This window comes from Elgaria multicarinata, chromosome 7 (genome assembly GCF_023053635.1).
Source record: "Elgaria multicarinata webbii isolate HBS135686 ecotype San Diego chromosome 7, rElgMul1.1.pri, whole genome shotgun sequence".
NCBI lineage: Eukaryota > Metazoa > Chordata > Lepidosauria > Squamata > Anguidae > Elgaria > Elgaria multicarinata.
In genome coordinates this window covers 105,861,630-105,874,290 of record NC_086177.1, presented here as the reverse complement: position 1 = coordinate 105,874,290, position 12,661 = coordinate 105,861,630, and the positions used below count along the sequence as shown (strand labels likewise).

The 12,661-nt window shown below is 46.6% G+C and overlaps 1 protein-coding gene across 1 annotated transcript in view; it reads left to right on the top strand.

Annotated features, from left to right (window-relative positions):
* Positions 1–12,661, top strand: part of LOC134401858 (cytochrome P450 2C19-like) — a 30,228-nt gene that overhangs the window by 480 nt on the left and 17,087 nt on the right. Inside the window, exons 2-5 of the mRNA XM_063131165.1 lie at positions 3,819–3,981; positions 5,549–5,698; positions 7,975–8,135; positions 10,851–11,027. Of these exons, the coding sequence (XP_062987235.1) occupies positions 3,819–3,981; positions 5,549–5,698; positions 7,975–8,135; positions 10,851–11,027 (651 nt within the window). The remainder of the gene's footprint in view (positions 1–3,818; positions 3,982–5,548; positions 5,699–7,974; positions 8,136–10,850; positions 11,028–12,661) is intronic.

Here is a 12,661-nt window from a genome sequence, read left to right as displayed (position 1 = left end):
GCCGTTGCTAGACAAGGAGTTTGCCTGGGCAAAGAGGAAAGTCTTAACCTGGCGCCAGAAAGATAGCAGCGTTGGCACCAGATGATGCACAGGGGATCCCGGGGTCAGGCCAGGCTAAGTCCTCCCTTGACCCGGGATAACCGGATCCACTTATGGCCCAGCTTTTCCACAGCCCCGGGCTGAGGCCGGGGCTGTGGAAGGTCTAGCTACTTCTGTGGCTTTTCCCGGCTGCTCACTTACTCGTGAGTAGCCGGGAGAAGCCACGCACTGGGCACAGCATTCCATAGGAGCACTCTGCCCATCGGGCCAGGTGGTGGTGGAATCACGAGGGGGGGAGATGGGGGCCGGGGGAAAGAGCGGACCCGGCAGGAGTGATGGGGGGGAAGAGCAGAGCCAGGGTAGGGAGATCATGGATGGGGGGCACAGAGGAGGCATTGGACATGGCAGGTGCGTGATCGGGTGGGCTGGCGATCAGGCGGAGGGGGGCATAAGACATGGCAGATGGGGGAAAAGAAGAACGGGGTCAGGGCATGGCGAGTGGGGGGAGGACAGGCGAGCGAGCAGGCAGGGGGGGCATCAGGCATTGTAGGGGAGAAATCAGGGGCAGGGGGAGCGGGGAACCCTTTATTATTATTATTTTTAAAAAAACCACTTACCTTTCCGTTGGTGCACTCCCGCGCACATGGCCCTTTAACTAAAAAATAATAATATGGAGGACGCGACGGGGCTTTCCCTTACCCCATCGCATGTTACGTGCGGAAAAGGGCGACGGCCCGCGCTAGCTGTAGCGCACCGTCGCCCCTACTCCCCACCGGATTATCAGGTAGGTCTAGCAAAGCCCTAAGAAGAGCACTTAGAGAGCTGCCTGACATTAGAAAAGACAGAAATGTGCGGAGGAATCACTTCAAATGATCCTTCAAATCCAAGAGCATATTAATGACTTAAATTTCTGTACTGTTAATTTTGTGTGGTACATCCCTCATACCTTTGGAGCTTTTTTTATTATTTATTTATTTATTTATTTATTTATCCATCAGAAAGGGAAGCATTTGATCAAGAAATAAAATGAAAGAAAGAAATAAGTTACTGGATACACAATCTCGTAGTGTCCCGAAGTAGCAAAGAAATGCATTGCCCCATGAGAGGAATTGGCAAAAGCCAGAACCATCACTTCGGGCAGTTCTAAAGCAAAGCTTTAGGCCTGTCCGTTGATGATAGGATTGTAGTTGATAGTCTGTAATCCTAGACCAAAGGCAGAATCCAAGGAGCTTTTCACCTTCATTGATTCTCTTGTACCCCACTGAGAGCATCATCACACCTCCTTTTTTTTTTTTTTTACTGATATGTACCCGTGATTTTGGACCTCCATTTCATTAGCAAAGCAAGCGCTGGTCACCTTCACTTTCATTTCATGGTTTATTCACTCTCCCACTCCACCACGCCCCTTCTCCTTCCCCCTCATTTTCATTGGTTCTTGTCCTTGATTGATGTTGTGATAGACGTGGCGTGGCCACCTTGGTTCCATTTTCGGATAACTGCTTCATTATAGCCTATTGGAATTAAGCAAAATGCTTACAGCTCCCTATTTTTTAAAAATAATAAAAAGATGAAAATTGGCAGCTCAATAGCTTGTAAGTAGGGCTTTAGGCATGCCAAGTTTGAAGCTGGTCCCTTCATCAGTTGATTTTTTTTAAAGGATTTTTATTATTTTTTCTCTCTCAAACCATTCCTCCCTCCCCCTATATATACACACAGCACTCTGATTCTCCATTAATCTACCCCTGCACATTTATCGAGGGAGGTTTTATCCTGTACTTTGACAATGCAGAGCTGTGTGGGACTATAAAATGATTTTATTTCTTTTCTTTTTGAAGGGGGGGGGGTGAAGGTGCAGGAACATGCAACACGGTTGCTTGCCAAATTGGCTTTAATGAAAGCCATTTCTGTTTATTTTCCCAATGTACCTGAGGATTGTTTATTTATTTATTTATTTATTTATTTTATTAAACTTATATACCGCTCCCATAGCCAGGGCTCTCTGGGCGGTTTACAGAAATTCTAAAATTGAGGTAAAAACAAGTATACAAAATTTAAAACTCTAAAACACAGACCATACACACATAAAGCATTAAAAACCGATTAAAAATTAAACATGTGGATAATTAGGATGTGCCGCCATATGCCTGGGCAAAGAGGAAAGTCTTAACCTGGCACCGGAAAGATAGCAGCATTGGCGCCAGGTGAGCCTCATCAGGGAGATCATTCTACAGTCTGGGGGCCACCACCGAAAAGGCCCTGTCCTTCGTTGCCACACTCCGAGCCTCTCTCGGAGTAGGCACCCAGAGGAGGACCTTAGATGTTGAACGTAGTGACCGGGTATATTCACGTCAGGAGAGGCGTTCCGTCAGGTATTGTGGTCCCAAGCCGTGTAAGGCCTTTGTTCCATGTCTTTGGTTCTGGATCCGGTGATCCAAAATAAAGAGTTCATTAAAGGGATCTGCCAATGTGCAGGGGAGGGAGCTATAAGCATTTTTGAGCAGCAAAAACCTGTTTGACCAGCTCAGTTCGTTCGACATGGTGTTCTGGAGGAAGAGAACCACCCCACCCTCCTCTTTCTTCAGCAAGCACACGTTCAAAGCACACGCCCTCAACAAAAGAAAAAATGCCAGGACAGCAATACACAGGGGCAGCCGGTGCTTTAATCCCGCATGGAGGAAATGAACCAGATTTTCCCCGCTCCAAACTAAGATGGAAAAGGGAGGGGAAGAGGTGAGATGAGTGCAGGACAGTGATGCTGTCATGTGAGTATCGCGTCGGAAAACCACAAACCAGGCATGACGAGAGTGCAATAAAATGCTGGCGTGATGGAGCTCTGATTCTCTTGCGCAAACAGTGGAAGCCCTGAAACCAATGGAAATGCTCATTTCTCAATTGGGGCAGTTGATGGAGCTCATTTATGTGGTCTCTGCCAACGTGCCCCTAACAGAAACAAGCATTTTCACTCATTTCTGCTTTCCCTGCAAGCACAAAATCTTCCTTCTACATGCGATGGGTCCCACCTTCAGACTGGAATTGGCAAGGTGTAAGGGTGTTGGCAAAGGCATTGGCATCCCTTCAGATTGTGCTCCAGTTTCCTGGGACAAAGCCCATCTGAACCCAATGGGACTTACATTTCAATAAGCATGCAGAGCACAGCACTGTTAAATGGAAATAAATGTCCATTACACCAAAACCTCAGGACTGACGCTGTTTGTTTGTTTTCCTTTCTGGAGGTACTAAAATAAATTTATGTCTAAGTGTATATTGTTTAATAATTACAAATGACTGCAAGTCATTAGAAGGAAAGGCTTATATTTCACAAAATACACATGCTGTGTTTAACTGGGGGTAAATGTCGTCCTACACCCATGGCCTCCCTTCTGAATTGCGGAGGGGGAACGAATTGTTTTCCCTTCGGATATAACAAAATTTAGCCCTACCAGCTGACCTGATATATAGACCCTTCTTATGGTTGCTTCCCACTTCCCAAAATAGTGAAAACTTCTGGAGGGCAACGCTGATGCCACATTTAGTTCCTTGGGTAAATACTAGTCGTAAATGAACTGAAATTAATTGGCTGTACATCCCTAGTGGGAGAAATCAGGCATTCCTATAGCAACTATCTCCCCACCCCAAAACCAACTTGAATAGCTCCTACCCATTAGGAAGCACCCCCACTTTCTGCTTCCAGCTGGAGATTCTCGGGGCTCTCTTTCTCCCCCACCCCCCAAGATGGCTGAACTCCTGTTCAACGTGCTTCCTACTTTGTCTTTCCCCAGCTCAGTGAGAAGTATGGGCCTGTGTTTACGCTGTATTTCGGAGCAGAACGTGTCGTGGTGCTGTACGGCTATGACGCAGTAAAAGAAGCCCTGATTGACCGAGGAGATGAATTTGCAGCCAGAGGAAGCCTGCCAATAGTTGATAAATTAACCAAGGGGCAAGGTATTTTATACCGGTTCACAGGTGGAGGTGGGTAGGGATGGATGAGAATTTACTTTCAGTTGAGTTTAGATAGGGAAGTTCCAAAATTGGCAAAGTTCTCCATATTTAGGACAATGAGAATTTAAGATTAAGAAACATCTAATGTGGGAGAAACCAAAAGGGACAAATTTGTCCATCCAGGACCAGGGCTGTGAGTACTTAGGTCTTAAAATTCTCATTTGGGTCCTCATGTGCTGAATTAGGCCCTTTCTATATCTCCCAGCCTTCCAGAAAGAGGGGGGAGGATCTCGTGATATTCTGTTCGTGAGACTGTCCTGGTGTCAGCACGCATGTGTGAAAGCCCAGGAGGAAGGAGGGCTATTGTGCCCGCCATTATTATTTTTAAAATGGAGATGAGCACATTTGCACTACAAATAAATGTAAGCTTTTTTTAAAAAAAAAATGCTCCCATTCCTCCCCACCCCCAATAGGCCCAGAGTTCCCAAAGAGCTCTGTACCCCATGCCCATTTCCCGCCTCCTCACATTTACTCAAGGGGAGGTGGGATGAAGCAGGGGCAGGTGGCCACACACCTCCCGCAGTCCCGGGATGACCCTGAGATCGTGGGAAGAATTGCGTTTTCCCAGGGTTTATTTATCCAAAAGTTGGAGAAAGCAAAAGTGGCAGGTTCAGTCACCCTGAATGTGCAGTAAGGACTGGATTTTGTGAAATCCACTCCACATGTTTTTTGCATGGATTGTGCAGTTCTGTCATCCATTCACAGCCAGATTCAATTCCCCCTCCTCATTATGTGGAAAAATATGCAAATAATCCTGAAAGAAAGTTTGCAACAATTTACATAATTAAGTTATTCCCTAACATTTAGCATATTGTCTCTTGCATGTTTTCAAGCATGGCATATTTCTCAGTAAAAACTGCTGATCCACAGTTGATTCTGCAGGTCAGAAATCCAAACTCATTTTAGTCCGTCTTGGATTTCTTCAGCATCCCCAGTTAGGACATACATATTTCTGAGAAGAATATTCAACTGGTGTTCAATGAACAAGGAAGCAGCAAAACTCCAACCTTCAGTTCATTTGAAATCAAGAATAAGAGATCCTTGTGGCTCCAAGGTGCCGCTGCTGCTCCCCTCTTCTGCAGGACCAGCCTGCTCTGCCATTTCCATCTCTTCTCTTCTCTCCTTTCCTATTTATTTATTTGTTTATTACATTTTTATACCACCCAATAGCCAAAGCTCTCTGGGCAGTTCACAAAAATTAAAACCATAATACAACAACCAACAGGTTTGAAACACAAATACAAAATACAGTATCAAAAGCACAACCAGGATAAAACCACGCAGCAAAATTGATATAAGATTAAAATACAGAGTTAGAACAGTAAAATTTAAATTTAAGTTAAAATTAAGTGTTAAAATACCGAGAGAATAAAAAGGTCTTCAGCTGGCGAGGGAAGGAAAACAGTGTAGGCGCCAGGCGGACCTCTCTGGGGAGCTCATTCCACAGCCGGGGTGCCACAGCAGAGAAAGCCCTCCTCCTAGTAGCCACCTGCCTCACTTCCTTTCCTAGGAATTATATTCAGCAATGGAGAGAGATGGAAGCAGATACGACGTTTTGCCCTCACCATTCTACGCAACTTTGGGATGGGAAAGAAAAGCATTGAGGAGAGGATCCAGGAGGAAGCGCAGTGTCTGATGGAAAGCTTCCGGGACACACATGGTGGGTCTCTACTACTCATCATCTCCTTGGGTTTTGTTGAGCAAGCAGCCTGCCGTAAATGCACCTTCTTCCATCTTGGTACCCTGTTTCCTTGGGATGGGACAGAATTTCCTTCAGTGCACATTTTGATTAGGACTAACACACACATACACACCAATTTTTATTTTTTTTAAAAAAAAATCACACTTCCTGAATTAATAGGTGAACCAGAACACATTATGGTTGGGTATTCACATTTCTCAAAATTAGCTGTGTTGGGGAATGAACCCAAGAGGCAACAAGCAATGTAAGTAGCTAGCTGCAGTGGTGCAATGTGCAGATGCTGGAGGTGAAGGAGAAACTGGATACAAAGGCGAGAGAGGAGAGAAAGAGAGAGCAGTGTGGACCTGAGCTGGGAGATGTTGCAACACTGAGGGCCTTGCTAGACCAGGGGTTAGCACAGTGTGAGGCCTGTGCTCATTCCTGTGTGTCCAGATGACGCACAGGGGATCCCGGCCTCAGCCAGGCCTCGAGCAGCCCTGGCACTGTGCTAACAGGAACCGCTTGTAGTGCACTTCTTCCCGCGATCCCGTCCTCAGGTCGGGCTGAGGCCAGGACCGCGGGCGTGTAGCCAGGTCCACCACTTTTCCCGGCTACTGGATTTACTCCCAAGTAGCCGGGAAAAGCGGCAGACGGGCCGCAGTGCTCCACAGGACGGGCTACAGTGGGGACATGGGGTGGGTGGGAAATGGAGGATGGAGAATCGGGGGGAATCACGGCCCAGGGGAAATCGTGGGGGAAATTGTGGGTGGAGGGGGACATCCGGCAGGGGATTGGACATTGCGGGCGGAGAAAGGAGAATGGGGCCAGAGGGCGGGCGGGGATCGGACATCGCAGGCAGGGGGAGCAGGCGGGGGAAGGAGAATGGGGCCAGGGGGCAGGCGGGGCCGGGCAGGGGATCGGACATCGCGGGCAGGGGTGGGGGGCAGGGGAAGGAGAATGGGGCCGGGGGGAGATTGTGGATGGTGGGGAAGGAGATTTTTTTAAAAAACCCTACTTACCTTTCCTGCCTCCTGTGGCTTTAAAAATTAAAAAATGGTGGCCACGACAGCTCTCCTCCAGAGCTCGTCGCGGCTCACGGCTGAGTAAGGGCAAGATCTCGCGTTATTCATAATGTGAGGTCTCTCCTCCTCTTCCCCAGATTCTCACTTAGATCTAGCAAGGCCCTGAGTGGAACAGGGCACACTGTCAGGGATTTAAAAAAATCACCCCAATCTAAGGGCAAAGTGAACCTGTCACAATTTGCCTACCTCATCTAACAGATGAGGCCTTGCCACGGCCTCCATCTAGGATTTGTACAAGCATCGCTGCTGGATTGGGAAGGGGGACAGAGGAGAGTCCTCTCACAGCCAGGGCCTTGGTGGTGGTACCAGGAGCCAAAGTGGTTCCTGCTTGAAAAAACAGTGAAGATCATTGAGGTAGAGAGAGTCAAGAACCCTTTCTCTGATCTACTGCAAGTTACCCAGTGGTTTACCTACTGCCTACTCTCTGCCAAGACCTGTTGAGACTGTACCACTACCAGTCTTAGTTTTGGGCCATTTCCAGATGTCTGCCTCTTACAGACGAATGTTCCCTATGGATAAATCTGTGTGGGGTTGGGAGGTTGGGGGGAGTTCAACACCCTGGCACCCCGGATTGGTCTGATACAATTTCATTGATTTGTTCGAACTTGAAGATCTTCCCTTTTACCCCATAAATAGCAAATAGCACAGCTTGTTGGTGTAATTTGCGTAACTTGCAGAAATTCCATATATAATTTGCATAGTATGTGCACATTGTGGCCATATTTTGCAGAAATTACAGCCAATTAGTGCATGAAGAAGGTTTGTGGTTCAATCCCTGGCATCTCCAGGTAGGGCTAGAAAAACTCCTGCCTGGATTCCTGCCTGTCAGTGTCAACAATATAGGGCTTAATGAACCAGTGATCTGACTCAGTTTAAGGCAGTACTTTATGTTGAAACAATGGCCAATCAACTGCCTTTGGAAAACCCACAAGAAAGACCCACTCATGTTCAGTTCCTGTGGGATGATTTATGCCAGGGGACAACAATTTCCTGACTAGAACCTGCATAGTTCTAGCATTCTCTCCAGTGGCTTGGAGGGGATTGAGGCCCATGGAACATGAGGCTATCCACAATTGTCTGTAAAGCCTAAATGGGAGAGAGTCCCCTGCCAGCAAATGCCACCTTTGATTGCCTAAACATTGGAGTCATCTTTTTTTCCCCTCCCACTTCCAGGGATTCCCTTTGATCCAACCTTTCTGCTCAGTTGTGCTCCCGCCAATGTCATCTGTGCCATTGTCTTTGGGAAACGATATGAGTATATCGACAACAGGTTTCTAGCACTTAGGACCTTAACAAACAACAATTTCCAGCTTTCAAGCTCTATTTGGGGACAGGTAGGTGCAACCCTGTCCAGCCAATGGGGCATTTTCATGTAAACTAAAGTTGACTTTTGCATGGCATATTGTGTATGTTATTTATTAGGCATGTGCTCCGCTCCGATTAGGAGCGTAGAAGCAGTAGCGGATTGGCCTGCTCCGCCTTACCCAGAGGCGGAGTAGGAGTGGACCACGGACCCCTAGAAGCAAGGCGAAGAGAAGCGGCCATTTTTCGGAGCTCCTAGTTCAAGCGGAGCGCTCCGGTCGCCATCTTGAAAACATTTCGCCCATAGGATTGCATTGCGGCAAATAATCGTGGATAACTACGTTGTTTTTGAAGCTATCGTTCTGGAAATTCTTGTGCACAGAGAGTCATGGATGGGGGTCATTTTGAGACTACTCTCACCTCTCTGCGTCGTGCGGGTCGCGTGCTATATTTTTTTGAAAATCGGGTCAACCGCGTGGCTCAAACGGTGATTTTCGGCTTTTTGCCCATAGGATTGCATTGCGGGAAAGAATTGGGGATAACTGGGGGGGGGGTTTAAGCTATTGTTCTGAAAATTCTTGTGCTTAGACAGTCGTGGATGGGGGTCATTTTGAGACTACTCTCACCTCTCTGTGTCATGTGGTTCGCGTGCTATATTTTTTTAAAAATCGGGTAAACAAACATTACAAACAGGGACAGTGCGGGTCAAACGGAGGTTTTCACCCATAGGATTGCATTGCGGAAAACAATCGGGGATAACTGGGTTGATTTTTAAGCTATCGTTCTGAAAATTCTTGTGCTCAGAGAGTCGTGGATGGGGTCATTTTGAGACTACTCTCACCTCTCTGCGTCGTGCGGGTCGCGCGCTAGAATTTTTTAAAAAATCGGCAGGAAAAATACCTTTTTCAAAGGGCTGAGGGGCAGAGTCAGCTCCCGGTCATGATCACATGATCCCAAACTTAGAGGAGGGCATAGGCAAAACAGGTAACTTGGGATTCTGGGAAACTTCTCTTTCTTCATCTGAACGGGCTTTTCCCAGTGTTTTTTAACACAGTAGCCCCACCAAATGCACAAACACAACCTGAAATCATATACTAAGCCAAGAATAAGAGATAGAAACACAGCACTGCTACCCACCCTAACTTTGGGGAACAACTGAAAAGATGTGGTGCAAGGGGATGAGCTCCCCTAGGGCATCTCATCGTGGACGTGCCCCCACTCTCTCCTGCACTGGAAGTCCATTAGAGCCTTCCAAAGAGAGTAAAACGGTGGAGCAATGCCTATTATGAGTCGAAGTGAGCGTTTACTTCTTAGTGGTGGAGCGATGCCTGTTATGAGTTGAAGTGAGCATTTACTTCTTAATCTCAGAGCTGTTGGTGGCTGTCTTGAGTTGAACTGGCAGCTGCTTCCCCCTCCCCCGGGCACGTCCCCCTATTGCTGGTAAAAGACAGATATAGCCTTTTTAAAAAAATTCTTCTTGCTGTTTATTGAGCAACACTGCTGCTTTTAATTCCACCCCTCCTTTGTTTATTTATTGATTTAATCCATTTTATATGCATTACTGGCTTATCCTTGGCTCACTTCCTTATGCCCCCAGAAATGCCAGCTGCATGCCTGCCTGCCTTCCCTCCCTCCTCCCCTGCCCACCTCGCAGGGATGTTGTGTGTGTGTGGCTTTGACTCAGGGGAGAAGTCCTTCCTGCGCTCACTTGGAGTTTTGGAAGTTCCAAATTTTGCAGGTTTAAGCCCCGCCAAAAAACAGGGGATGATGGGACTGCCTTGAGTCTCGGCGTGCGGCGTATGTATCCCTGGATAAGCTGTCATGGTGGTGAGTTTGAGGGTTTTTTTTAACGTGCAAAATTGACGGAGCTATGGAAAGGGGTGTTGGATTTTCATAAATTCCCCAAAAATCAGGGGATGATGGGACTGCCTTGAGTCTGGGCGTCCATGTGGACACATGGATAAGCTTTCATGGTGGCGAGTTTGAGGTTTCTAACGTGCAAATTGACGGAGCTATGGAAAGGGGTGTGAATGGGGTGCCCGATTTTCAAAAATTCCCCAAAAATCAGGGGATGATGGGATTGCTTTGAAACTTGGCGTGCGTGTGTATACCCCCATGAGGTGTCATGGTGCCAAACGTGAGGTTTCTAACTTGAACAGAAAAAAAGTTGTTTACTTTTTTAGCTTTCAATGCAAGCCTATGGGGGGGGGAAAACGGAGCTCCGATCCGGATCCGGAGCTCCGAGCGGAGCGGAGCGGAAGTGGGCGGAGCGGCAGCGGGGCGGAGCGGCCCGATCTGAAAAATGGCGGATCTGCAAGTGAAGCGGAGCGGGGGGTCTGTGCACACCCCTATTATTTATATAGTACCCCACCAATTTTATTTTGTTTTGTTGCAGCATTTATACCTGGCCCTTTAATTAATTCTGATATCTTCATCCATCAGCTGTGGGACAGAAATGAGTGATAGTCCGGGGGTTCAGTTTTCAGAAGAACCACATTGGAGATCTCTCTCTCTCTCTCTCTCTGGGTATCAATCCCAATGTCTGACGTTGGACCCCCACTTTCAGTCCTTGTGTTTGAACATTTGTGTGCTCTTGCTCTTAAGGGACCTCAAGTAATCTGACTGTATTTGGGATGAAGAACCAGTTGGCTTTTACCCTGTTATTGACCCCCGGAACATGTGCAGCTGTCCTTGAAAGAGAGAATTATTGCAAGTGGGTGATTCATCTCTTCCTCCGTACCCTTTAGCTCTACAACTTCTTCCCCTCTGTCATGGAATACATCCCTGGGCCTCATCATCGACTGATGGAAAACCATCTATTACAGATGGCGTTTGCTTCAGAGGAGATTAAAGAGCACAGGGCTACAATGGACCCCAGCACACCTCGGGATTTTATTGATTGCTTCCTTATTAAAATGGACGAGGTAAGGCATGTATCGTACACCTGGAGCTTCCCCAAAAGGAGTTTCCTTGGCCTTCCCTTTGGGCAGCTTTTCCCATGGCTGATCTGCTCTTGCAGTTGGGAAGTTCTTCTGCAAGATTAAGATTAGTCCTTGGATGAAAAACATTTTAGGCTCTGAGGGCCACATCTAGGGGCTGGGAGCCATACATGCAGTTACACAAAAGAAATTCTTGCCAATCTGAACAGAGGGCTTCAGCTATTTGGTGGTATAGAAATACAATAACAAATAAGTACAAAAAAGAACAACTGTCCATTTTGAATAACAGGGGCAGGTAGGCAGAACACAGGGAAAACCCGATTCTTATCTTCAGTCACTGACCAGAGATAAGAGTGATGCAAAAAAAGCATTTTTAAGTCTGGTGTTCCTTAAATATTGTGTTCTTTAATTACTTTTAATATAGCCCCTCAAAATTCTTCACCCTATTTGTAGGCTGAGAAATTAGGGGGGAATGGACAATTTCATCCAAGTATATCAAATTTCTCCAGGGGAAGGAGAAATTCTCCAAACAATTTTCACAGGTAGGCATCACCATTGGAAAGGGTTGTAGAACACTTTCTTTCATTTGTTCTTTCTTCATAAGTTTATTTTTGGCTGTTTTGTTCTGTTACTGTAAGTGGCAACAACATCAACTATGTTGGCAGCTTGGGCCCCTTTTTGCATCCCTCCACGATGCCCCATATACACTTCTGGGCATTGAGGGGAGGGAATGCAGTGGTGATGATGATGATGATGAAAATATGGACAAAATTCTGAAAAGTGTCCTTTTCTTTCTAGGAGTTAAGAAAAGGAAAAGCTCAGGACTTTTCTGAGAAATATATATTCTGAGAAATTTCAGCTCCGCTCTTGTTGTCATTCTTCAGGGTTCAGCACCTTCCCTGGGGTCATCCAAATGTTACATTTCTGTGGGGTGATTGTGGATACATCTTGCCTCTAATGCAAGTGCTGACAACACCACTCTTGTAGGCGATGTGGGGGTGGGCAGCGTTGCATCCAGCAACAGGGAAATGGTGCAGCTAACACTTTGCCAAATGCTGTCCTCCAATTCCCTAGGGGGGAAAAGTCTTCCCCATAGAAGAGGCTTCCAATTTTTTGCCTTGTTCATTTTATAATTCATTTGTAATGGGTGTTGGTGGTGTTTTTGACCTTACTTAATCCCAGTGAGGATTTTCTTTTTTATGAGTTCCTATCTCTCCTCTCTCATCTCACACTATTGCCCCGCTCGTGCTCTTCGCTCCTCTGATGCCATGTTTCTCGCCTGCCCAAGGGCCTCTACTTCCCTTGCTCGGCTTCGTCCATTTTCGTCTGCTGCCCCTTACGCCTGGAACGCTCTTCCAGAACATTTGAGAACTACAAGTTCAACCACAGCTTTTAAAGCTCAACTAAAAACTTTTCTTTTTCCTAAAGCTTTTAAAACTTGATGTTGTGCAGACTTCTACTGTTACTTTCTACTGTTAGTTTTTCCCTACCCTGTGCCTGCTTACCCTACCCTGTACCTGTTTGCATTCTCTTCCCCTCCTTATTGTTTTACTATGATTTTATTAGATTGTAAGCCTATGCGGCAGGGTCTTGCTATTTACTGTTTTACTCTGTACAGC